At 39.7% G+C, this 25,784-nt stretch overlaps 1 protein-coding gene across 1 annotated transcript in view; it reads right to left on the bottom strand.

The window, feature by feature from the left end:
- Positions 1 to 25,784, bottom strand: part of TYR (tyrosinase) — a 50,634-nt gene that overhangs the window by 3,563 nt on the left and 21,287 nt on the right. The window contains exons 3-4 of the mRNA XM_005512944.4: positions 24,894 to 25,041; positions 5,543 to 5,724 (exon numbers count right to left, since the gene is read on the bottom strand). Of these exons, the coding sequence (XP_005513001.3) occupies positions 5,543 to 5,724; positions 24,894 to 25,041 (330 nt within the window). The remainder of the gene's footprint in view (positions 1 to 5,542; positions 5,725 to 24,893; positions 25,042 to 25,784) is intronic.

Below are 25,784 nucleotides of genomic sequence, written 5' to 3'. Positions count from 1 at the left end.
TTTCTTCTCAAAGAGAGTGTTAGCTCTAGCTAGCAGCAACAAATAATTCCTTAGTCTTAATACATCACATATATATATATTTAACGTAATTTTAAAATATCAAGAAATCCATTTTGGGTTGCTGGATGTCATTGAGAGGGTAGGAAACAAAAACAGTGTAATTTTAAGGTGAAACAATGTGTGTCTCCTCTATTTAGGGTAATAATGTGGACTTTCCTTGATGGTCAAACAAATGTACTATGGCAAATCTATTGTTGGGCATCCTGAGATCTTCCTTTTATGGAAATGTCAAGCTGCATTATTGATATCATGGATCCCAAGGATGAAAAAAGCCTCATAGTATATAAAATAATAATAATAATAATAAAAAAATTAAAAAGAAAGAATGTTTATGTATTTTAGATATTCCTTCTATGTAAACTAGAGGATGACAAAGTCTTTCCAAGATTAATTCCACAAATTAGAAATAAAAAACTCTGGCCAGTCAAGAAATAAACAAACCAAATTTTCTGTCATTTATCTTTTGCCATAACCTAACTGATACACTGGCAGTCTTGCTATTTGATTTTACATGTTTTTCTACCCCTAACATGGTTGGTGAATGGGAAACAGATTTTAAAGCAAATCTTGAGTCAGCACAAACATATTTTACTAGGTCAAGCTTACAATTTTTTTCTTATCCTGGTGGGCAAGTTATTTCTATTTGGTTTCTGCCATTTCTTGTGTGTGTATGCTGCACTACTGGGTGGTCAAAGGAAATACCAGTGAGACTTCCACAATCAAAAACTAGGAAGGTGAACTTGGCGGGGATTCAAGCTATTGAGTCCCTTGGTCTGTCTTAAGGCAGAATCACTTTTCTCTGCAGTGATGGAAAGTTCACAGCTTCCACTAACTTAATCAAGGGTTACTCATTATTACACCTTGGAAAGACTTTTGTAATGTTGTCTTCTGAGAAGAATGAGAGAAAGCCTGGAGAAGGCTGTCGGCCATAGTGCACTATGTCTGGATTGCAATGAGTGGTAGAGCATTGTTTATGGTAGAACTACAGTATCTACTGGTGTAAATTCAAACTGCTCCCTTTCAGTTCTGCCTTTTGCCCAAGGTGGGTAAATCAGGAAACTATGACACACTCTTCATCACGTGACTGTCTCTAGAAACAGTGAGAACCAGACCATTTCTGCATGGCTAACAACAGCTTTATAATACATTTTTCAGTGCTGAAGTTGATTAGAGTTATCTCTGCCTGTTACTGTCTGTGCAGTAACATTGCTGTGGAGTCCTGCCCACTCATGGGCAACGACAGCACATCTGCAGATAGGATAACTAGCAAAAATTGATTACTTTGGACTATTGAAAGGCGATAAATCAAATATTCCTGAGTATATTTATAGGGCTTTACTCTTTACTTTCTGACAACTTCAGTTAAGACTTGCACTTCGTAAGCACTCTGTCACGGTTTGCTTATATAAATTTCTCAAAAAAAGAGGTGAGATCTGGCTATAGGATACCTGATATCACCACACTGTATGCTACTAGGGTGTTAACAACTCAACAAAATATAGTCTCCCAACCCTAAATGGCTCCCAGGATAAAAAAAAAAAAAAACTCAGTTTTTAAAATCCATATTTCTGTTCTTCCATTAAGCATCATTATATAACTGTCAAAATACCAGCTTATACTCTTCTTTCTGAGAAATATATTTTTGCATCCTGTTTTCTCTCATTCTGTTTTAATTAACCTTAATCTACACCTCCTTATCTTTGTCTGAAGAAAACCCAGAGACAAAAATGCTCTCTTCTTTTCTTTCATTTAATTCATAGATGTAATCCACTTTCCAAGGTAGCATTTCTCAAGTACTGCCACCTTTAATTACTTTTTATTGTCCTAACATCCACATTTTATTGTGTATGTCACTATTTTATTGTCACTATTTATTGCTTTTACATGCCTAACATTGCCCTTTCATGTTGTGGCCAACAGTGTGTGCTCCTAAGTCGGGAGACTCAATGGAGTCCCTCCATGGTGGAACAATATTTGTACATAAATTAATGTGATTTTTAAAGAAATAGCTGAAAACAAACAAACAAACAACAACAACAACAACAAAAACCAACAAAAACAACAGAAATAAAAATGAGCTACTGTCAGACTCTGGGTCTGAGCTCTCCTTCTGCAACACACACATGAGCAACCTGGCCTTCTGCATTGCAATCACAATGCTCTTATCCCTTCTTTGCCCTGAGTGTCAAAGATCCCTAGTTAATGTGTTCAAAAATTGCAACTGATGGTTAGATTCCTGGGTGTATAATTGTGTAGCTCTCTTCTTAAAAAAAAAAAAAAACTTGTGAATCACCGAGGTACACATGTAGCGGTCATCAAATTGTTCCCACTGAGAGAGGGAGATTTTCTGGGGAAAAGTCAAAGCTGTGTCTATGAATTTATCTATTCCTATTTCTGGAAGGAAAAAAGAATAGAAAATACTTAGTTCAGGCCCTGAAATGTAAGTGCTTGGAACAGCTCTTTTCATAGAAAATTGTTTTGACAGCTATTGCTAGGTGGTGCCATTAGTCTTCCCAATCTTTTTTATTGATGCTAGCAAATGTTTGCTTTCAGTAAGCTGTCCGAGTTGTGGTAGTTTTACAGTTCACGGTTCTCGTGTCAAGGAAAGCTGGGTGTCTGCTCCAGTTTCTGCTCAGATCAGCTCTGCAGTAACTAGATTCTGACATGTGCCTTTGATTCCTGAGGGATGGATTTCTATGCACACTGTTTGTGACCACTTCTGCTTCAGGGCTGTCATATGTATAAAAATAAATGAAGCTGCAATTAAAATAACCACTTACTGTCACACACTGATTTGCTTTCCAGTGGAAAGCAGGGCTCCAGGCATCAGCTTTTCCTCTGGAGAACAGCAATGATATAATTTAGCATTAAAATGCCATTTTGTCATTGGATTCTTTCCAAGGTTTATTTCTTATAACGAGCCTCAGCATGCTCTGCATAGTCCTGCTTCATCTCTACCAAGTCGCTGGTGCTGTAACTCAGAACTCCTGCCCTTGATGCTTTCCTCCATCTCCTTCCTCTATAAGCAAACAAGTTCTGGCTAGTGTGCTCATTCCTCACTCTGTCCTGTCCTCTTCCTCTGCCTTTCCTCTTCATTTTCATTTGGAAGATCTGCAGACATGCTGCTTCTTCTCAACCACCCAGATTTTCACTGCTATGGTTTAATTCTTTTTCCCTTTGTAACTTTTTCTTATTTGTCCAGTAACTCCTGGCTGCCAGTCACAGAATTTCCCTTGAGTACACGGGAGCTTTTGGGAAGAGTCTGCAGGTTTTCCTGCATCATCTGCTCTACCAAGAAGCTCCTGTTTACTCCTGTGTTCCTCTGAACAGGAACCCATCATTCCTATCTGGACAAAATTCTGGGTTTAAACACTTGGAGTAATGAGAAAATCTGCTTTTTGAGATTCCAGCCCATTTCCATCTGTAACCAGTTCTTCTCTTCAGATAAGAAATAGCTTAAACTCTCCTCAGTGAGATTACCAGGGAGTTGAGTGACTTCCGAGGATTATCTGGGCTCTCTAAACGAGGCTGAATTGTGTTGATCTTTCAAAATAATTAAGGAACTACTTTCCTAATCTCTGTGTTCTACATGGGCAGAATTTAGTAAGAATTTTGTTTTCTGAGGACTGTGTGCTCTCCTGGGAAAAGGGAAGAGACCAGGAGGCAACAGAAGTGAATTGTTAAATGGTAAATGGTTTACCACTTGCTTCCTTTTGCAGTACCAATTCAGGACTGAGTATTTCTGAAGATGTAGTGTTTTGCACTTTTTAAAGTGTTACAATTCTAGGAATAATATTATTTTAATAAACTATCGGCTTTCACTAAAAATATTTGTGAATATTTCTGGTTTGATCAGGCATTAAATTATGGAAACAAGAACAAAAAGGCAAAACTGCTACTAATAAGACCAAAATAATTTGGAGAATATATTTGATGTATTTATTACATTATTTTCTGTCTGAATAATTGGGGTCAACCAAATTGTTTATGGCGTATTAGGAGAAATATTGACTTCTGTCTCTGGGTTATAGCACTAAAACGGCCTTAACAATTATACAAGAGATTCACAGATTCTTTTCATTACATATAAAATAGTCCAAAAAAGTGCTTTCTGGATGACTGCAAATCACTAGCTAGATTTTACTGGAGAAGTAAAAGAACAAGACAAATGCGTGACTGGACAGTTTGTCAAGTATGCATAAACGTTACACCCCCATTAGTAATCAAAGTCTATCTAATAAGCAGAAATGCCCTGAAAACTGGAATTGTTTAGATAAAGATAAAAAGCAAGCTATGAGAATGCTAGCATAGTCAAAAAGTCCCTGGTGCTTTTCCTATATAGTTATTGGACTTGAAGCTCATAATTGTCTTTTAATCAAAGAGGCAGGTTCACAGAAAGTTCTCTGCCTCAAACAGGGAAAGCAAACATGTCCAGTAACCTACTTGTTCAGTGGCCAATGCTCTGCAAAGATAACTGCATCCCACATCCTGGGTAGCTTTTGGCACTGGTTAGTGTAAGATCATTCTAATGGCCCAGATTTATAAAGGATGAGGCCAAAGTATCTGAGCAATCCATTCCAGGTAATGATTTATCTTTAACAGAATGTAAACCTTCCCTAAACTACAAGGAAACTGGTACTACTCAAGCAAAACTATGAGGTTCGCTACTGTGAGCATGAGACCTGGTCTACCTGATGTTCCACATTAGCTAGTCCCAATGGCCTCTGTCCTCCTTGTACCTGTGGTTGGCCAAGATGCCCAAGTCAAAACTACCTCTGAACAGCAATGCAAGTCAAAGCCATCGCTAAATAGTGCAAAATTCATCTGATTGAATGAAATAAGTATTATGAATGAATAACTTGCATTCTGTGTGAATAACCATAGGGCAAGTACAAAGTCAATGGAACAGTGTTTTAAATGCTGCACAGACCTTGCGTTGGCCTTTGCTACAGAGGTGAATTTTACTTTGGGTATTTAAGTCATCAGATTACGTTTGTAAACCAGAAATGAGCTTTGCATCTACCCTCCTTTAAACCATATCCAGAAATCAGAAAATCCCACTGATTCCCACTTGTGTTGCACAGCAGCAGCTGATCTGGGCAAATGGCAGACTCAAATCCAGCGCTTTTGCTCTCCATTTCTGATCATGAGCTGAACATTTGGGTCAGATTCTGCTCTTAATAGGCTAGTATAGGTAGGATTGATGTCAGTTACTGATTTTTGGTTGGACATGGTTTAAAGGTGGACTTGGCAGTGCTAGGTTAATGATTGGACTCCATGATCTTAAAGGTCTTTTCCAACCACAATGATTCTGTCTTGACTTTACATCAGACCAGAAATACGAAAACAAGCATGTACAATTTGGGACTCTCTTCAGGGAAAAATCTGGAATATAAAGATTTTTTAATATCTTCTTATTTAACAGACATATTCCAGGTTATAGGCAAAAAAAAAAGATATTTACCCCAAACAGTAACATTACCTGGTTCTTGCAGATACTCGTAGTCATACCCCAGCTCCCTTGAGGATTTAAAAAATTCTCCATTTCTGTAAAGGGGAATAAAGGGGACCATGTAATTTTCTCGATTGTGCCCAATGGGTGCGTTGGCTGCTGGGTAAACTTCTAGCATGGGCCTGTGTCTTCTTAGCCATCGCTCAAAAATGCTGTAGAAGAAAAAATATATCTATTAACAGTGGAGATTGCCAGAACTTTTCTTCCTGAAGATTAAAAAAGTGTAGATTTTTTTTCATGAACTCTGGGGACAGAATTGCATGCAATGACTTGTGTTTATTTGTGCATAGTGTTTTCCAAATAATTCAGGGTTAGCTACTTCAGTCCTGAGTTCCTACTCAAACCTACAAAACGCAAAGGCCTGCAGAGCTGCAGAAAGGCTGAATATGCTTTTAAATTTCACAAATGCGATTTGCTGTCTCGCTGTGACCTGACTGCAATTTCTGTTTGGCAATTCACATGTTTGTGAAGCATAGAGAGAAAGATTAAAGACCTCAGTCCTTCCTCCTCTGAAACATTTATGGCTGATTTTGGATGGTCCTGTTGTCAGCTGCTCAGTACTCTATCTTCTATCCACTGTTACCAAGGGTGGAACAGGCTGCCCAGGGAAGCGATGGAGTCACCATCCCTAGAGGTGTTTAAAAGGCATTTAGAGGAGGTACCTATGGACATGGTTATGGTTGGACTCGATGATCCTGAGGGTCTCTTCCAACCAAAACAATTCTATGATTAAAGTATGGTTACACCATGGTTGTTTGACATCACCAAAGAGGTAGAAACATCTGACGAAGAAGTTATTAGCTATATGAGTCCAAAAACTTCATGAAGCAGGCCACCTTTCAGGAAAGAGTCTTTCCCCAGCTATAGTTTATTCACTAATCTTGGTGTCTGCACAGTTGTTTTACGTATTCTCTTTCCTCTCAGCTATGATTGCACAGATTTGGTTTTTTACTCTTTCTTAAATACATTTTCATAGAGGAACTACAACTGTTGCTGATGGACTCAGCTTTGGCCAGCAATGGGCCTGTCTTGGAGCCAGCTGGAATTGACTCTGATGGGGGCAGATTCTGTCATCTTCTCACAGAAGCCACACCTGCAGCCCTCTTGCTACCAAAAACTTGCCACATAAACCCCATAGAAGCTGTTACCCATACCTCTGACCTCAGCTGCTCCTTTCATTTTTCTCTGCCAAAGTTTCTCCCATTAGCTGTCTGTGGAGCTGTATGTCTATTCTTTAACTTGAAGGCAGAAAGCTCAAAGGCTGCAGTATGGGAAGAGTTCGTATCAACATTTTCAAGTCAACTAGTGTATCTGTTTGGAAAGCAAAATTAATCCTCCAAAACATTCTCAGTTCTCCTGCTTTGTGTCTGGGCTTTGTCTGCTCAACTCTTCACTTTGTTTCAATCCTTAGATCCTTTCCCTGATCCCTTGCTGTTTACAGGGTGACCTTGGCTTGACAGCAGATACTTGATGTGCCAGGTTGGAAAAGAAGAGGTGGGAAGATGCTGTAAGGAGAGCAGATGCAGGTGCATGAACAAAGGTGATCTCATGCTTGATCAGAAGATATTGGTAGGAGGGAATTATCAGCATCAAGCTCAGGGAGTCATCACTGAATTAATTTATCTGTTACAAGAGGTGGAAATGGTCTAAAGAGATTGTAGATTGCACTTTAACCGAGATCTTGGCTCAATAGTTGCTGCTCCCTGACACTCACCTCTGAGTGGAGGACACAGACTTTCCCCCCATCTTGGATTTAATAACCAGCTGTTCAGGGACTCAGGTTTTCTCAGAAATGCATATCCTAAGTTCAAGTGCTCAGCAGTATCAGGATCTCTGCAGAGCATCCAGGGATTCTGCTGGTAAAATTTTACCTCCTGTCTTCAGACAGAAATGTTGAGAAATGCTTACTCCATTAAATTAGAGCCCTCTCACACTCATCAAAACAGAGGTAGGGCCAAAGCCTTGGTTCTTTTTTTTAGGATCAAAATATTTAATAGATTAAAACCTCACTATGTTCATACACCTTGTCAGCCCTTAACAAAGCAGGTATTAATCTGGATTAAAATCTTCATTTGTGGCTCTCATCTTCAGTTAATTTCATCAGCCCTGTCTAGAAGAACTCTTGTCAGAATAATAATGTTCAGCTGAAGCTTTTAGATGGATAAATTTAAACAATGATATCAAGGCTTCAGCTGCAGTTACCACAAGAAACTTTGAATAGAAACTCTGTAATCAGATTACATCTTTGGAAAACAACAGAGAGAAATTCAGTAATATTTAAAAAAAGACATAGAATAAAAAGGAAATCAGGACATTAGTGTAGCTTGAAGGAAGTAACTGTGTGTGTTGGAACCCAGTCCTTTCCCTGCCTGGCTTTTACTTATGTCTTGGGCACCCCGACTGTCAGTGCCTTGTTTTCCCAGCAGTTGTAGATGTGAGCTGAGATAGTTCTCCTCTGCATTACAGGGCTGTTAGAGGTACAGAGGTACTTTGATTATGGGGACATGGTAATATTTTTAGAAGAAGGCAGATACAGGACCTGGATCAGGCTTTCAAAATCTTGTGACCTTCCATACCCTAACCTTTGAATGTTTAAATGTACTTCTTGGGGTCTGATTTTTTTGAAAATGCTGAGAAGCGACATTATGAAAATCTCAAGGGCTGACGAGCACATGGTTCAGAGCTGCAAGTCGTCATTTGCCTGAAATAGCTTTGTATGGCATGCCCTGAAATGCAACATCCTCTCTGGATGACTTAAATGTTGCAGTTTCATAAGCACTTTCAAGAAGAATCCTTAGGGCAGTAATCTTTCAAACAGGATGCAAATGCAAAGCATTTCCATGGAAATGAACATACGTACTTTTGAATTTCCCCTTTTGCAGTGTTGTTCCCATATTAGATATCAAGTTTTTCTTAGTGGTAGTAGGAGAATTGAATTGTCTATCCTTGCAGCTGATCATTAGATTTAGATGCAATTGTATGCCTCTGATACTGATGAGTTGTGTTAATGTACAAGATACATTGCACAATTCATTGAGTTGTTTATGAACAATTCTCTCCTTTAGCCAGCATAAAGTCATATAATCTTCACTGAAATCTCTTTCTTCTACCATGTCTGTATGCCACTGTAGAAATCTCAGAAACATCTGTCAAAGTGAAACACACCTTCTACTGCTCCCTTTAGAAGAGCTGGCCCTGTGCATGTATCTTGTGCATGTATTTGGACACTTTGAAAGATTAGAATCATATTATCTATGCTATTAAAGCAGTTGGGTAAAGCTACATTTATTCTTTTCATTTAAAGTCTTGTTCCCAGCTTGTTCAGTAAGATGGGTTCACAATACTCATTTTGCCTTGGCAAGATAATGTATGATGGTGATAGTAATGTTTTTCTTCTTTTGCCTGAGAAAACTGACAGATTTAATATATCAGCAGTATTTTTCACATTCTCACCTGTTTGTATTTCTCCTTTTAAAAGGGGGGCACTGCCATTTCCCTGCCTTGCTCATATTTTGTAAACAAAATTATTTCAGGAAAAGTTTCACAGCTGAGTGGAAGAAGAAACCTCCCAGTTGCATCTAGTTGGGGAGAAAATCCATGAATTAAGCTACATCTCTTCTTTGAAGTACAAATAGTTCTTGTTGGGTACCATAGGCCATTTCATATCAGACAGTTACATTTTATGACTTCCTAGCTGAGGCTCTTAACTCCCTTAATACATTTTTTAAAGGAAAACTGAAATCCTCAAGTAGCCTATGGTTTTTGCTGTCGGTCAGGTAGTGACATTAGCACAGTGCTCCCATCCTGGGGGATTTTCCTTAAGTGAAAACCTTGGGCCAAAAAGGAAAGGTATATCTGGAGAAAATAATCACACTGTCTTTTGTTTCAGAGTGCTGGGACTACTGAAATACGCATTGTAGGATACTTTTTCTCTCAAATAAGGTGCTTTCTCAATCTCTGGCTGCATTTAAGGCAGTTATCATCAAATATGCTCTCCTTCATGTAATGTGATTCTCTCCTGCAGGCAAAGAGAAACATCTGAACAGCTCTGATGGATCATCTGACAATTCTTTCATGTGCCTTGGTCTACAGAAATGATTGCTTTATCTGATAATGGGCATGTGTTTTCTGTGACAGAGAGCAATCAGTACTCCCATCAATAACTGTTGATCGACTTACTGTTGAGAGAAGTTTTTCTTTTCTTTCCTGAGAAGCAGCCATGTTGTAAGTTATTTGCTTTTAGTACCTTGAAAGTACGGACTTCTATGCTTTGCTCAGTAGCTACAAAATTGGAAGAGCTTAAGGCTGCAGGATTAAAGATACATGCAGAGACACAAAATGCTGATACAATTAGTTGCTTGCCTTGTGGAATGAGTAAGTTCCTGGTAGAAAAGCCAAGTTTGCGGCAGAGCAGCAGACCCAAACTCCCTAGAATTGTTGGCTATCTTGGCAAACCACTGCTATTTTGTGCTCTTCATATGAACCTCCACGTCCTACCCTGGCCCTGAGAACCTAGCAAAGCAGGACTATGAATTAAATGGCAACTGAAGAGTCATTTTACTCCACTTTATCTCCCTTTCTTGATGTAATGAGACTAAAGGTGACAAAAAGACAGCTAAAGAACCAGATTAGGGTTCTGTGATATCCAGTCTCCATATTTCTTCTGTGTAAAAGAAGTACTGGACAGAAGTTCTGAGAGTGAGAAATCTGCCTGACTCCTACTACAGTCTGTTTGGTTACTGTCCTACTCAGCATGTAGACAAAGAGAGAAAGCAGATAATTAGTTATTTGTATAGGTAGGAGTGACATTTTCCAGTCACGGAGACTTTTCAGTATAGCAATCCCAGCTAGACTGGTATCATTTGGGACATGTTGGCAGAGCTGGAGAGAGCAGATGGGATGCAAGTGTGGTGGAGAATACAAGGAGTGATAAAGGAAAGAAGACCTAATCAAAAGTCATCAGGAGTTTTATTTAGGGAATGGAAATGGGAAGAACTGAACCTAGGATACATCAAGAAAAAACCATAAATCCTTCAGGGTGACAACACTTACCTAGAAGGATTATGGGCGATCAGGTCTTAACAAACAGAAATTTAAAATATGGAAATGGACTAACTGCGAGGGAGATCAGTCTCCTTACAGCCCTAATGCCCTTTGTATTTCTTCAGCAGCAAGCAAAAGTGACTCAGAAGAAACAGCTTTTATTTAAAGGCTTTGGATAGATTAAAAAATAATTGTATCTACATTACAGCAAAGACTGTTTCCATCTGGAACCCTTCTTTCTTTGCTTGAAGAAATCAAAATTGCATGCCCCAAATAGGAGCCTAAGGAACCAAAGAGATAGAAGAATAATTTGAATTTTGAAAGATGACCTATCTCACATTTATAACTCAGAAAGGCTCAATCTCTCTATATTGCACTTCTGAAGTAGAAACTATATTGTAGTGGTTTTTTAATCAAAGTAAATATTGAAGGTTTTAAAATGACTAGATTATAATGATCAACAGTCTACGCAGAGATCCTTTTTGTGGAAAGAAACAGTATTTTAATATTGTAGAGTGGGTTGGATTTAGACAAATTTAAGCTAAAATAAGGCTCAGTGTTTGTAGTTAAACAATGGAAAAACTGAGTTAGGGACATGATAAATTCACTATCACTTAAACTCTCCGGTTCAGTCAGGAGCCACTTGCTTGTTGCAGAAATAGCTAAAGGAGGTTATCTGGTCAGAGGGATCCCCATAAAGTCATAAAGGCAAAGAATATTCTTTCTGCACATTAGAGGAATTTTAGAAAGTGTTAGAGGCCCCACTTTACTTTAGAGAAAATAGGCACAGAGTCAAAATTACTTACCTAAGTTCAGACTAGACATGCTGTGGTGGAGTGTGACCTCAACTATGGGGCCACTTTGTGCCTACCAAACTATGATAGCTCATGCAGTCAGGTTATACCACTGCAAAACATACAGTCTCAATTTTATTTAAGTTTTTTTCTATGTGTCTGTATACAGATTTCTCTCACTGTTAGTGACTTTAACACTTGTGTGTACCAGCACTGATGGGTCTAAAGAGATGGTATGTGGTAAAAAGTAATAAAGTCTCCCACCTGGTATATTGATGCTTTGGTAGTTTAAATTTTCATTCTGGGGAAATATATTTTGCTTTTGCAAAGACTTGTAGTGTGATAAGGTGCTTTTACAGAGAAAATTAAAGCCATCTATAAAAGAAATGGATATATAACTTCCATTTAATTGCATATAAATAGACATGAATGTTTTCCTTGTTCTGTGCCGTACATACTGGATTATACAAAGTGAAATGAAATGAGCCTTAGTGGAAAATTAATTTGATAAAAAACCCCTTGGTTTAAAGAATGGGAGGGAAATAAGATTCATTTGAAGATTATTTTAAAAAGGCCACCAGTATGTATTTCTGAATTCATATTATTCTATGAATAATATATGCAATGGGATTATAGCTAGTGAAAGGATGAGTCAAGAAATAAATGGGTGTATGTTGCCAGTGGGAAATATCAAGCAGAGTATGAGAGCACTGTTGTATATAAGCTGGATAACTTCATACTGTTCCAGATAGTGTTGTGTACTCTGAAAAAAGATGCTGCTCACAGGAAAGAAATCTTAAAACCTGGAAAAAGTAAAGTAAAACAATGAAAGTAGGCATTTTCTTTATAATTTTGAAGAGTTTCTCCTAAGAGCCATTTCCCAACAGCGTGCCTTCCCCCGTCATGAGCAGAGCTGCACTTGACCAATTGTCGTGTAGGAGGAGAAACCAGACCTTAAATATCTGTTATTAAAGATTCCCTTGTATTGAACTACTGCAGAGACACTGACACATAATGTAAATCTATGGCCCTTCAGGAAGATTTTCAAGGAGAAGTTTAATCTCGTGCATTTTGCTTTGCTATTAAGGACACCTGGAGATAGGGAAAGGGGAAAGAAAAGATTTCGGTACCTCCATATAAATTCCTCTGCCAGGCAACCAGGAACATGTGTGACACTGCAGGTGTCCCCAGTGGGAGGACTACCGTCCTGTTATGGTGAAGGGTCATGGTCAGTCTTGGTCTGTACCACTAGAGAAGGCACAGTCCTGCTTTCCTCCTATCATGTCCTCACTTTCCTTGTAAGCACTTGCACAACCATGCCATAACCAAGATTAAGGAACTGGTTTAGCTTAAAACCAAACATCTAATTTATTTTCATTTGTTCTGGGATAGCTGAGGTGAGATAAAGTCATGGACCTGATTCATTATGCTTTTGTGTGACAGACAGTACCAGCACAAGGGAGAAACAGAAGTGAGCACCTCTGGGTAGCACTAATCAGTGAGCAGGACTGATTCTTCTTTTTAACCTTGGTGCCATGTTAAACTGACTTAAAGCAGCGGTGAAACTCTGCCCTTTGTTTCTAGAAGCCTGATAAATCCATGCCTCAGGAAAGCCTGCACACAGACAGTACTAATGGTTCACCTGCTAGGTGGCAATTTTGAAAACCGCTAATAACTTCATCATGTTCAAATATGAAGCCATGTCACTAGTTATGCCAGATTTGACAGAGACTTTCATTCCTCATCTACAGTTGTGAGACTGAGCCTAGATCAGGCTAACTATGGCACAAGGAAGACGGAGCATTGTTGCTTAGAACTCATTTATATGATTTATTTCAGTAACATGAGATCTGAGATTCTATAAAAGAAATTGGCAAGCAACATGTATTTGCATTTAGAAAGAAAGGGAAAAGGAAACAAACTGGGGAAAGCTGAAGTGCCAGTCCAAGGACTGCGATTACACAGTAGTCATCACTTTAAAAGTTGGCACTAGTCAGCTGGTATTACAAAGTCACCTCAGGTAATTCCCATCCCAAACATTTGGGAGAAACATCGGTGCTTCAGTCCTGGAAGAGCTGCTGATGCTGAGGTTGTAAAGTCAAGGCAATGTGCTGTTTGCCAATGTATGCGGTTATATTGCAGTGCCCTTTTTTTCTTTTTAAGTTGGCTAAAAACGCTACAGGGACTGTCAGGCAGGTTGTAAGCAAATTACACTGGTCTTAAACCAAGTGTTTGATTAAAAATTAAGATGCTGCCCTCAACTGTTGTGAGAAACTCACCCAAGGCCTCTGAGCCTATGTCTCTCTCCTGCTGCTGAATCACTGCTGAGGACTGTCCTGGGTTACAGTGATTGCTCTGTGTCCAGTGTCAGCTCCTGGGGAACACCCAGGTTTCCACCATCACTTCCAAGCTGCAGCATGCAGCAAGCATCCTCGGACACAATGCCTCTTCCACAGACCTTTGCACTATCACTGTCAGGTTTCTTCTGGGCCACTCACTGAATCAGCTGCTGGAGAGACCTGTTTGTGCATGTGTGTGTCTGCCTGTGGGTGAGGCAACTGGGAGACCAGGGGTTCCATGGCCAGTTAATGGTCTTAGGCCGGTTACTAGCAAATCCAGACTGTGAATGTATATGTATCTATAGATGTATGTGTACTTTCCCATAACAGGTTTTCATCCCAGTCAGCCAAAGTGGGCAAGAGGATGAGGTTGTTGATGCTGTTGGAATTTTTGTGGGTGCTACATTTTTTGTGTCAATCTGTGTAGCCAGTCAACCCCATGTGCATATATGCATATGAATATATGTAACTATTGTGTTTATGTGTGCCTACTGGGAACACCTGCTCAGCTTCCTTACTGGTTAAACCTGATACCTTGGATCTGTGGTATCCCTACCTCGATTGTGCAACCAGATTCGGCAACACCTAACACTTTAAAAACAGACTTGCACAAAACAGACAAATAAGGATGCTTTAGCCCAGAGGAGCTGTTCCCTCATATAAGGTTGTGCTCCTGACTTTTTTCTTGGAGCATGTAATTTCTTGAGATTCTGTGATCACATAGGTCTAGACATGAGGAAAAAATTTTTTACAATGATGGTGGTGAAACCCTGTCCCAGGTTGCCCAGAGAGATGGTGGATGCCCCATCCCTGGAGACATCCCAGGTCAGGCTGGACGGGGCTCTGAGTAACCTGATCTGGGTGAAGATGTCCCTGCTCATGGCAGGGGGATTGGACTAGGTGAACTTTGAAGGCCCCTTCCAACCCAAACCATTCTATGATTCTATGTATATCGATTATATGTCTCTGAAGTACAAATATACTTCTGCAGAAAATGTCTGGCCTACATTGTTGTTTTCCTCTACTTCACCTTCGGAACAAAAAGGTTGTTTTTGTGGACCCCAGTGGACTAGACCATCTGCAACACTGAGGAGCAATGTGCAGATGACCTGAAGCCCCTTACTTTTCCAGCCAGATTGACACTGGCTGCAGCTGCCCCCTAAAGAACCATTTTCTGGATGAGGCATGATAATGTGCACTGTACTGACACCTTCCCACCCATTACAAAGTACCACCAGAGCTGGAGAGCCATGTGGTGCCTGAGGATCTTGGCACAGCTCTTCTTCACCATCCCACTATAAGCATCTGTACTTCCTTCCATCTCCTTTGTTTTTATTTATGGTAGTGCTCAAACTGGATGCTTAGAAACTATCAGATAAAGGAAACAAAAGGGAAGGAGACAGTAAAAGTATGGTCCTACACAATCAATCCCATCTAAGAGACAACCAATGCCGCTTTCTTTGCCCATGTCTCACTTTGTTGAAAGCTTCAAGGTTACAGCAGCTACTGAAGTTATTTTTAATATTCTTTCTACCAATGTGATTTAGAGCAGTTTCTCCCCTCCCCGTTTCTTTAAAATGCCCTAAACACCTGTGTAGGATTAGGGGAAGAGAAAGAGTCTTCAGCCTTTCCAGCTGAAACTCTTCCTCTTTATGTCAAACAATTTAAACTTCTGTAGCCATTTGGAGAAGACACAGTTGGATCTCTCATTGCTGCTCAGCGTGCTCACTTGGGTGCAGAGGGCTACACAGCTTCCAGTCATTGCTCCAGTAATCATGTACTGCTCCAATTGTTTCTCCTCTGGAATAAAAATGGCATCAGCTCCTCCACCCTCCATTGTGAGAAAAAGCTGCTGAGGCACTTGAGTCCTACAGAGGATTCAGATGTAACAATCCTGAGCAGGGATCACTGCAGATGGCATAGGACCAAGTGCTGCTCTTAGAAAGAGCTGCTGAAGTCCTGGATTTCTATTCTCCCTGTGCTATGCTGATTTCCGTGAGTTGCACAGCAAAACACCTAACTCTTCCCAGAAAATCCATATAGCTGCTTTCAGTTTCAACCCCTTTGCATGTAAGTCTGGGACATGGCTCCTGTACCATGAAGCGTTACCTGCTGGGCAGCCCTGTATCCCACTTTCCCAGTCAATGAACCTCACAGAAATATTCTCGTTTTCTGCCTTCTTGGAAAATCAGGTAGGATGAACAAACAAATGCTGAGCCCAGCTTATGTTTGCTCAGTTGCTGATGGATTACAGCATAAAGAGCTTTATTCCTACTGGAGAAGGAGATAATGGATAAGCTGAGCATGACACATTGCTCATGACACTAAAGGGAGGAGCTGAGTGTTGGAAATTTTGTAGGAATCTGTGCAGAGGAATGTGAATATTCTCTAGTGTAGGACTGGGTAGTGCCTTATCGTAATGCAGCTATTGACAAAGCAAGCTAAATCCCATGGAAGTTTATTCTGCATCTCTGCTGGAAAGAAATGATGACTTTATGTGAGGCTTTGCTGGGCTGAGATTCAGTCAGATATCTGACCTAAACTCTTCACTTTTCATGGTCAAGTCAGCCCCTGTTTTATACCTATCAAAGCTGTCAATGCTTCTCCCTACGTGCAGGGAATAAACTCTTGTTCCCTAAAATGGTTATCATCATGTGTATTGTTTCACCCCCTGCTGTCAAACCATGGAACTTTTTGGTTAGAAATATTTGTTTCTTATTCAAATTTAGGTCTCCATTGCTGTCCAACACTGCAAGAGCCAAGATATAGATGAGACATGATGGTTTGTCCTGTGTGCTTTGTAAATAAGGAAATGCAAAGGCAAAGGCAACTATGTGTTGCATGGATACAAAAAAAAAGTTAACATTTACTGGACTGTATATCCTGTGTTAAATTTCTCAGAATCATCTTTGTCATGGTTTGCAGCTAACGGGAAAACATCACTTGAGGTAAGAGATAGCACAAACACCAGCTGCTCCAAAGTTTAATAACTAGTTTCCCCTGAAGAGAAAGATAACAAGCAGATTAAAATGGGCTGCTGTGGAGGTAGCTGGACTGATTCTCTGTAACCCACTCCTGTGCTCTGTAATTCAATTCTTTTGAGACTGAGAGATTGTCATTATTGAGGTTCACAAGGGCATGTAACATATAAATCACATCTATGGTAGCAAAGTGATAATTTCTTTTGATGAATAGAAGGTGGCTACATGTGGGTGAGAAAAGTACCATGTTTTCCTGTGATTTGTTACAATTTGGACAATTACAGCAGCTATTACTGCAGAAGTGCTGCAGGAAGGAAATTCAATGCTCTGCTAGCTGTCTGCATCAGGGCTTGTCTTGATCGCTGTGTCACAGAGAGAGCTTTCTCCTCCTCCAGCTTTAGGAGAATAGGTGAAGACTAACTATGCAGCATTTGCCAAGTTTCAGGGCAAAGTAACCTTTCCTTTTAAAAGCCACTAATCGCTTGCATAATTTGCAGTGTACGAAGTGATTCATTCTAATAACTGCATTGGCTGAACTAAAATCTTGCAGTAAGAGTAATATGAAACATATACTTTAAATGGGACTATTTGAACTGAACTTCCTACTATACTATTGATTTTTAAGAGCAGAATGGGTCATTACAAACATCTCGCCTGAAAAATGGCATAGCAGGTGAGATTGCCAACTACTGTATTTCACGTATAATCCAGAAGAGGTCTGTTTAACTTTCCTCTTGCCATTCCCGTAAAGCAAGATGGATCGGCAGCATTATAGGCTTTATATATGCTTAATCAACAAAAAGAACATTTCTCTCCAGAGCCTATTCCTTGTCCTTATTTCTCTCTGTCTCTGATTCTGTATGGTCTATCTGTGCATTGCTAAAGAACTTATTTAAGAGTGTGGGTTACTTCAGGTGCAGGTGCAGCTGCAACCTCAAGTGTACTATGTAGAGACAGCCCCTGTCTGTCCAATAGGCAAAGCAGGGAGGTTTTCTGGAGGAGGGTTCCTTTAAACCAATACTCCTTTGCTTTTGTTTCTGGCCACCACTATAGCCATGATACAGGTTAGATGGACCTTGGTGTAACCCTCCAGGGCTGTTCCTGCATTTCTTCTGTTGCTATGCAATTGCAGTAGAAGGAACTGCCCACCCTTGCTGAGATACATGCTAGGAGTCCAGATTCAGTATCTCCAGGTATTATCTGCTTTTCAGCCCCAGACATGGGAGTATCAGAGGAAAGATACTGGGGAGATGTGTTTCTCAGCAACACCCCAACCTTCCCACTTACACTCTATTTTCCGTGGATATATTTATGTGGTATTTTGCAGTAGATGTGAACTCACTCTACCCACATACTGAGCCCACTTTGAGTGAGTCATCTCCATCAAACAAGCTGAGTAGCTCTGGTTAACATGCTACTAAGCCTGAGAGGTTAAAAGGGGAAGGTTAGCAGCTCCGGTTCAGTACCAGCTGAGGGCTTGTGGCAACAGAGTAAGTGTGTGTTCTCCTGCACATTTGTGGACATCCCCAAGGAGAAACAAAATTAAGACAAATTCTTCCATGTTTAATTTCTAAAAATTTCCATGCTTCAATTTCCCATCCCTTCAGTGCTGATATGCTCCATATCTCATGCTTGTGTGCCAATCAGTCTTGTGACCGAAGTCTCTCCTTGCCCACCCTCCTATGAAATGCTTTGCTAGGAAGCAGTTTTCTTTCTCTGATGTCCCTCCTGATAAGAAAGAGTTGTTTTCTGTGATATGGTAGCCTCCAGCACAGCAGCTGCTGGTAATGAGGTGATTTTATTAAGCATCAGAGAAGGCTGAGAGCTAGGCTGCCTTGCTGCTGTGCTGCAGAGCCTGATGGTGGGATATAGCTGTGAATGCTGACCAGAGATCTCTTCCAGGTAGGAGCCATGTAATACACACAAGGAAGGAAGAAGAGGACTGATAGGCAACTGCCACCCAGGATGCAAGGCAAAAATAAAATTAACTTCCCCCCGGAGATTTGGAGGTGGAGCGATAGTTTCCCAGACTTGGTCTTACTACATACACAAGTAATGGGTTATATGCACATTACATGTGTTGTGGGTGTTTGTATTTATAGTATTTTCTGAACATGAATTTAAATGGACACTCTGTGCTACCTATTGTGCAGAGGTAAAAAGAAGTATTTTGAATAGATTTATCCAATCAAAAGACAAAAAGGTGCCTCAGCAGAGCTGATGGACTTTAATAGTGTTTCACCTTCGTGCCAAGGACAATTATGGCAATGACTTCACCTCATGCATTACCTTTACATAGGCAGCTGGGAGGGTACAGTGCTGGGTGGGTACAGACAGTAAGATCCTGAGCTGACACCATGAAGAAGGATGGGTATAATGCTACTGACAGCCTCTTGACCTGCCTTTGTCTAACAGGTTTCATGTGGCTCCGAGCCATATTTTATTCAGCTTCAGAAAAATGTGACTTTTAGGCTGTGTCATCATTTTTTTGCAAAGATACCTCAGAAAGCAGTAAGACTCTTATTGTGGAAGACTCTTATCAAGGAAGAAAATTAATCATACACTTCGTGTTTATGCAGTGATTTCTCCATTTTTACACTGCTTTATTATTAGCTGATATATCATTGTATTAAAATATCCATCTCAGCTGTGCTCAAGTCACTTATTTTGGTGTCTTTAAGTTTCTGTGTACCAAATAGGGATAATACCTCCTTGGTCTCGTGCTGTGTCTGTGTTGCCTCCCACTGGAGACAGTTCAGGGTAAAGAATGGCTCTTATTTCATTTATTAAACAAGTCTGGAAACCTAGTGTTGCCCTACAAGATTTTCTAATGATTGTTCTTGAATGCTTTCACTCCAAATGTTCCAAATTCTTGAAGCAAATAGTTTTGAACTGCTAAAAAAAGTCCCTGTTTCCTGTCAACATTTCAAAACAAGAGAACAACTTGGTTTTTCTCATGCCATTTTTTGGTTTAAAAACGTGAGATGACATTTAAGAGTAAATGTTCTGTTTGAAAAACAGAATAAAAATAAGAAGCTTTTATTATGACATCTCCTGGGAGTGAAAATCAAATTTCCTCTTATTAAAGTATTTTCCAAGAAAATAACTTTTAATATAATGCTTTTTTTTTTTTTTTCTCTTGGGTGGAAGGAGAAGGGACGGTCATGAACACAAGTATATTCAGTCCACAGGGACTGACAGGGTTCATAACGTTGGCTTACGGAATGGGGTGTTGCTGGCATGAAAATCAGGATGTGTAGATTTTGGGCTCTAGCATATTTTTGAACAAATTGTCCCATACATGCTTTTCAGTTTGGCACTTTACTGATAAACAATACAATAACGAACATTTTATTGTTAGATCCTCAGATAAGACAGAGTCTGGCATTTCCTAAAGGTCTCAGCTCCAGCCTGCCACTGAAGCAGAAGGGTCATTTTAGCATCCTGCAGAGGAAATCTATGGCAGTTGATGTTGCTGAACAGCACAGAGATGTTTGCCTTGATCAGACAGAATTAGTGGCATTTTCACTGGGCTCTGAAGATGGTATATAGGACAGTTTCTCCTGCACCTGCTTGGAAGTGCGAATGCATGTATGTGGCTGTAAATTAGAGTGTCTCCATTCCTTACGTGACCTTGTGCTTGACTTGGATTGTTTTTGGGAGAGTGTGTGTGCACACACACAAATACATATACACCCCCTCAAAATGTTTTGTGGTTTTGATGCAAGATATTAGTCCTGTGTGACAGCAAGGAAAAGAGTAACTGAAGCAACAAGATCAGCATAGGGATGTCCAACAGTCCCTTGTCCTTACCATTTCATATAATTATAAATGAAGAAATTGCTATCTCCTATTGCTCACGTTGCTTTGATACCCGAGAGTCATAGTCAGAGGCTAAGAATTTGTCAGACATTGCACAGACCATGGCAATTAGACAGTCCCTTAACGACAGAGCTTATAATTTACACATAGGACAAAGGCCAACAGATGGATTCAAACAGATGTGAGGAGGACTAGGCAATCATGCAGTAGGACTGCAGCAGTCCACACACTAAGTAAAGATTTCAGCTTACCAATGTCTGAGCTTTTTTGCAAGTGTCATGTCTAAGGGAAGTACAGTAATTGAATCTATGGATGTGTAGGGCAAGCAAATGCCAACGAGGAGGATTATGGAGGGATTCGCCTGAATGCCAAACAGATATACGACAGAGACTAATATCACAAACTTATCGGAGGGGTGAGTGAATTCCTTAGCAATGAATAAGGGATGATTTGGAGTTGGGCAGCGGAGGGCCTTGAAAATAGAGATCAGCAGTTCATCTGAAGTGACAGAGGGCGAAGAAATGGTGGAAGGGTATGAACAGAGAGGAACACTTGGACAGAGAATTAACTTAATGCAATGGTGGTTGCAGCAGTATTCTGAGCTGTGTGATTACTCATGAAAGCTGGAGAAAAAGGTCCTGTAGCAGTGGAACCACTAGAACTGACAATCTGGGTCCAGCTGTACAAACAGTCTAACAAGACTGGACTTTAGAGATGCCAGAGGCTGGAAGCCTACACTTCATTGTGTTTCTGTACAAAATCAGTTCTAAATTGCTTGTTGTAAAATCAGGGCCTTTGAAAGTCATCCATATTATTTAATAAACCCTCTCCGTTACTGCAGAAATTATGAACAAGGTCAGGCTGGGGTCCCTATTGCATTAGCTGCTGTATAGGGATAAAGTATTATGAAGATCTTGAATGGCAACTTATTTTCCCGGTTGTTATTTAGTTTTTCTTGCGGTTTACAAGGGGAACTGTTACAGTAGCATGTGGTAGGCAAGGGGAGGAGAGGTACTGAACAAATGAGAATAAAGATGAAACAAATATTTAAAGGACAAGTGTGGGGGGAACAGGAGAAGATACTATGTGGCTATAGGGGTGGAGGGTCTGAAAGAGTCAGCACAGAGGAAAGAGTTCCTTTTCAGAGCAAATAAAACACCCTGGTGAGCTCAAGTGGAACTCTGGGTCCGTGCTTTCACTGCTTCTGCAGCTGCTCCTTCCAGCTTGAGTGGGTTGACTCCTCCCTTGTTATTCCCTTGTGCTGACTGTAGAGCACATCTGAATAGCAGAGATTTGCAATTAAGGGAAATGCTTCAGAGAGCTAAAAAAACAGTCATTTTTGCTGAATGTATATTTTGTTGCTTTTTTTTTTTTTTTTAGCTATTCAATTAACAATTAATAATTTTCAGGGTGGTCAGCTGCTTTTACCAAACACTGAAGTTTGATCCCTACATCTTCTAGGTAGCAAACGAGAAGGCAAGGAGCCTGATTTATCATTCCTGAGAAAGCTGTTGCCTGGGTAGTTTTATACTTTTGCACTACTGAAAGAGAATGTCCTTAAAAAAAAAAAAAAAAAAACAGAAAAGTTTGTAAGCAAATTCTTTGCTTTTCACCTGAGAGATCTCAACTACACCTCTGCTCAGTCCATCCTTCCCTCATTTTGTGCATCAGACCCATGTAAGAAAGGCAGGGGAACAGCAGATGGGAGGCTGACTGTTGCTCAGTTTGGAAAGCAGCTCCTAACATTTGGCTCACACCTGTCAACAGACTCCGTATACACTTGTTTATCCTCCTCTGTACCATATGTTTCTATGTAAAATGAGTTCCAATGATCTATTGCCTTACTTCTATCACTCCTATTATGGTCATAACTGAGCATTTCACAGTCGTTAATGCATTTACCCTGACAGCGTCCCTGTTGTGTAGGCATCTAATATCACCCACTTTACAGATGGGTTAGCTGAAGCTCAGATCAACAGCTCCTCAAAAGCCTTTCAGCACCTCTTGTTGAAATCAAGGGGAAGAAAACACATCTACAGGAGATGTGAGTTTGGGACAGCAAACTACATGCTTAATTTCACTCAAGGAGTTTTCAGTGGAGTGAGGAATCCTTCTTCTGGGTCCTACATGGATGCTTGAAATGTATCCAGTCTTGATTTCTTAACACAGAGCTGTTCCCTGCCTTTGCAAGACCCAGCAAACCTGTGGTTGCTGGTGTCCAGTCTTTACACCTTTTACCAGTAAATCCCCATCTCACAACTCTCCATGTCCTCCCCAAGGCCTGGAACAAATGCTCTCCTTGGCAGAATATTTAAACAGAAAGTTAGTAAAAGGCCAATAGCCCAAGGTAGTGATAGCAATCAGCTTGAAAGTGTTCTGCCCAAAAGGGAACAGTTGATAAGGTCCAAAAAAAGTACTTCTGCTGCTGTGGAGACTGTTTCTCCCATTTACTCTGTTCTTTGTATTCTTGCTTGCCTCTCAGAAAAGAACTTCACAACCCTTCAGATTTTAAGCCTGTGTAGGAGAGGAACAGGGTTTTTTAAAGGTACTGTACGTACCTATCAGTCACCTACTTATTAATTATAACTAAAAGCATGATTAATCTGTCATGGATAAGGCTGCTAAGTAACCCTAATCATGTTAATGCATTTCTGTCACTTATACAAAAGGAAGCATTATTATCAGTTTTTACATCCGTGTGTACCAAAGCCCATATACACAGCAGCTGCAAAGCACTTGTAATATTCTTTCTGCCGCAGATGGGATGAGATTGCATCATGGTTATCTCTTTTGCCCCCACAGTGCCTGTGCAGTGATTTATTCCCTCAACACTAGTAGGTTTTAATGATGTTATCTTTTGCAATTAATTTTGCCTTATAAAAGGTTTAACAGCTACAGCTATGAAAAGTATTTCCAGGGGCTCATAATGCCTATGACTGAAATGCCTCTGTGGGAGAGGTCAGCATGGTGACCAAGGTGCTACTTAAGCCCTGCAATGAGTGGGAGCTAAGAGATGCGTGGGTTTTATACAAATATGAGTGTCTAAGGAAAACAATTCTTTTGATATTGCAGAGCATAATGCTTTCTCTTTGGTGTTCTTTTTCTCTGAATTTTCAAATGATCCATTTTTTAATAGCATAGATGTTGGAAAGTTAATTTCCAGGTGCCAAACTCAAAATTTGTAACCACACCTGAAATCCTTGTACATCCATCCTGTCAAGCAGTCAGTGGGCTGAGATGCTAAATCACAGCTAAGGTACACTGTCCAACTTTCAAAATGTACTGAAAAAAAAGCTTTTCACATAGAAGAATTACAAAACTGACACCTCCAGAATGCTAAATACAATAACGAAAACATTTTGGTTTTCATCTCAATAAGCACCTTGCTGTGTGCAGGCAGGGTCTCAGTCAGTAGGTTTCTGAGTGTTTATGAAAAAGTCTCAGAAGTTTGTCAAGAGTGATAGTTCTTTTGCTCTAAGCATTGCAGTAGCCAAGTCATGGTCAGTACACGTGGGAACACAGAGGAAGATGGGTAAGAAAATATAACTGCTCCAGAACAAGTGGTGTTTGTGTGATTTTGCTGTCCTTTGCTTAGCTAACTTTCTTTTTTATAGCTCTTCAGTCATCACAGTTTAGTGTAATGCAGTTTACAGTAGATTGTTTGAATCCATTTGCAGATATTATAGTGACACAGAAATTTTTAAGGTCACCATTAAATCTTGGTCATGAGGTTCTTAACATAGCAATTTCACTCTTGTCTTGCAAAACTGTGTTCTCCTACCCTTTCTTATTAATAAACATGATATTCTTCTGTTTGCTTTCCTTTCAGTCTGCACAGCTGTACTCTTCTCTTTCATCAAAAAACAGTCACAATTTTGTTTGTTACACTGAAATACAGATTTTTTGCTTCTTTATTTATGAATAACACACTCAGTTCTTCCTTATGGAATAGAAATTAAAACAGCACTGACATTTAGAATGTCAAGGAATTGCTCCAAATTATTATTGTCGTGTGAAAATGAGTCACACATTTTTGGTCCAAACTTCCTGACATGCACATCCATATATATTAATCACTGTGACATCACTGAAGAACTATTTTTACCTTGGTAATAAAAGATGAATGCATTTGTCAACTTCTCAAATTATATTTAATCCAGTGAACATACAGACAGGTTAGGAAAGACACTTGTTCTCAAATAAGAGCAGACCTCAATTGTACATGTCTGAAAAAGCTGTGCATGTAAAGACATGTAAAATATTTGTAGTTTTGAAATGTAGGTGAAAAACACACTGTAAAAACACGAAATAATTCAGGTTTACTAAGAAGAATTAAACTCACCTGTCAACAAATGCATGGTGTAATACAAAGACAGGATCATTTGCAGAACCTTGTACTTGGGACATGGAGCCATTCATGTAGATGTGAAGTGCATTGTGCAAACCACTTTGAGATATGTTTGATATTGCAGTCCGTGGATCAGCAAAGCCTGTGTATTTAAGAGGAAATCACATGCTGATGTGACAATGCATTTCATTCTTTTTCCAGTAAGACGGAAGATCAAAGTACCTACTTTCACTTAATTTACGTTCAGCTTTTTAGACAAGGGCTTAGGAAAACACATAAAGGAGTGCTAATATATTTCAAAGGCATAGCAAAGATGAAATTAGAATAAGCTAAATTAAAACTCCTGCCATGTAGCTAATGCCGCATGTCAGCAAATGTACTGCTTAATTTCTTTATATTTTTAAATTTCTTTGTCCATTGTGTCTGTCTGTTAAAAGGCAACGTAATCCCTGCAAACATTTATGTGTACACATTTATTCATGTTAAGAAAATGTATTCACTTTATTTTCATTTTTGATTTCTGTATATATACACTCCTAAGATAAAACAGGCTATTGTATCTCATTATATAATCAGTCACTTTATGTTGTTTGTCACTATAGAACATATTATTTTATTGATAGGAGCCAACACAATACAAGCTGCAATCTTTACAAAAAGATTTGGTAAGTAATCAATAATCTTTCACAGTCAGACTTGTAGGATGAGAGTCTGTGGATTTCTGTTATATTAGAGGGCACTAAAAGTATCGGCTTTGAGAAGAGGTCACAAAGGTCAGCTTCAAAATAGGAAATACTGGAAGATGAGTCTCTCCATTAGTTTTTATTTTGGTCATCTGTGCATACCTCAACTCTGATGCTGGTAGTCCTTCTCAGTCTGCTGACA

This window comes from Columba livia, chromosome 1 (genome assembly GCF_036013475.1).
Source record: "Columba livia isolate bColLiv1 breed racing homer chromosome 1, bColLiv1.pat.W.v2, whole genome shotgun sequence".
In the NCBI taxonomy this organism is placed as follows: Eukaryota; Metazoa; Chordata; class Aves; order Columbiformes; family Columbidae; genus Columba; species Columba livia.
Note: the sequence above shows the minus strand (reverse complement) of the source record. Positions and strands in the feature narration are given on the sequence as shown.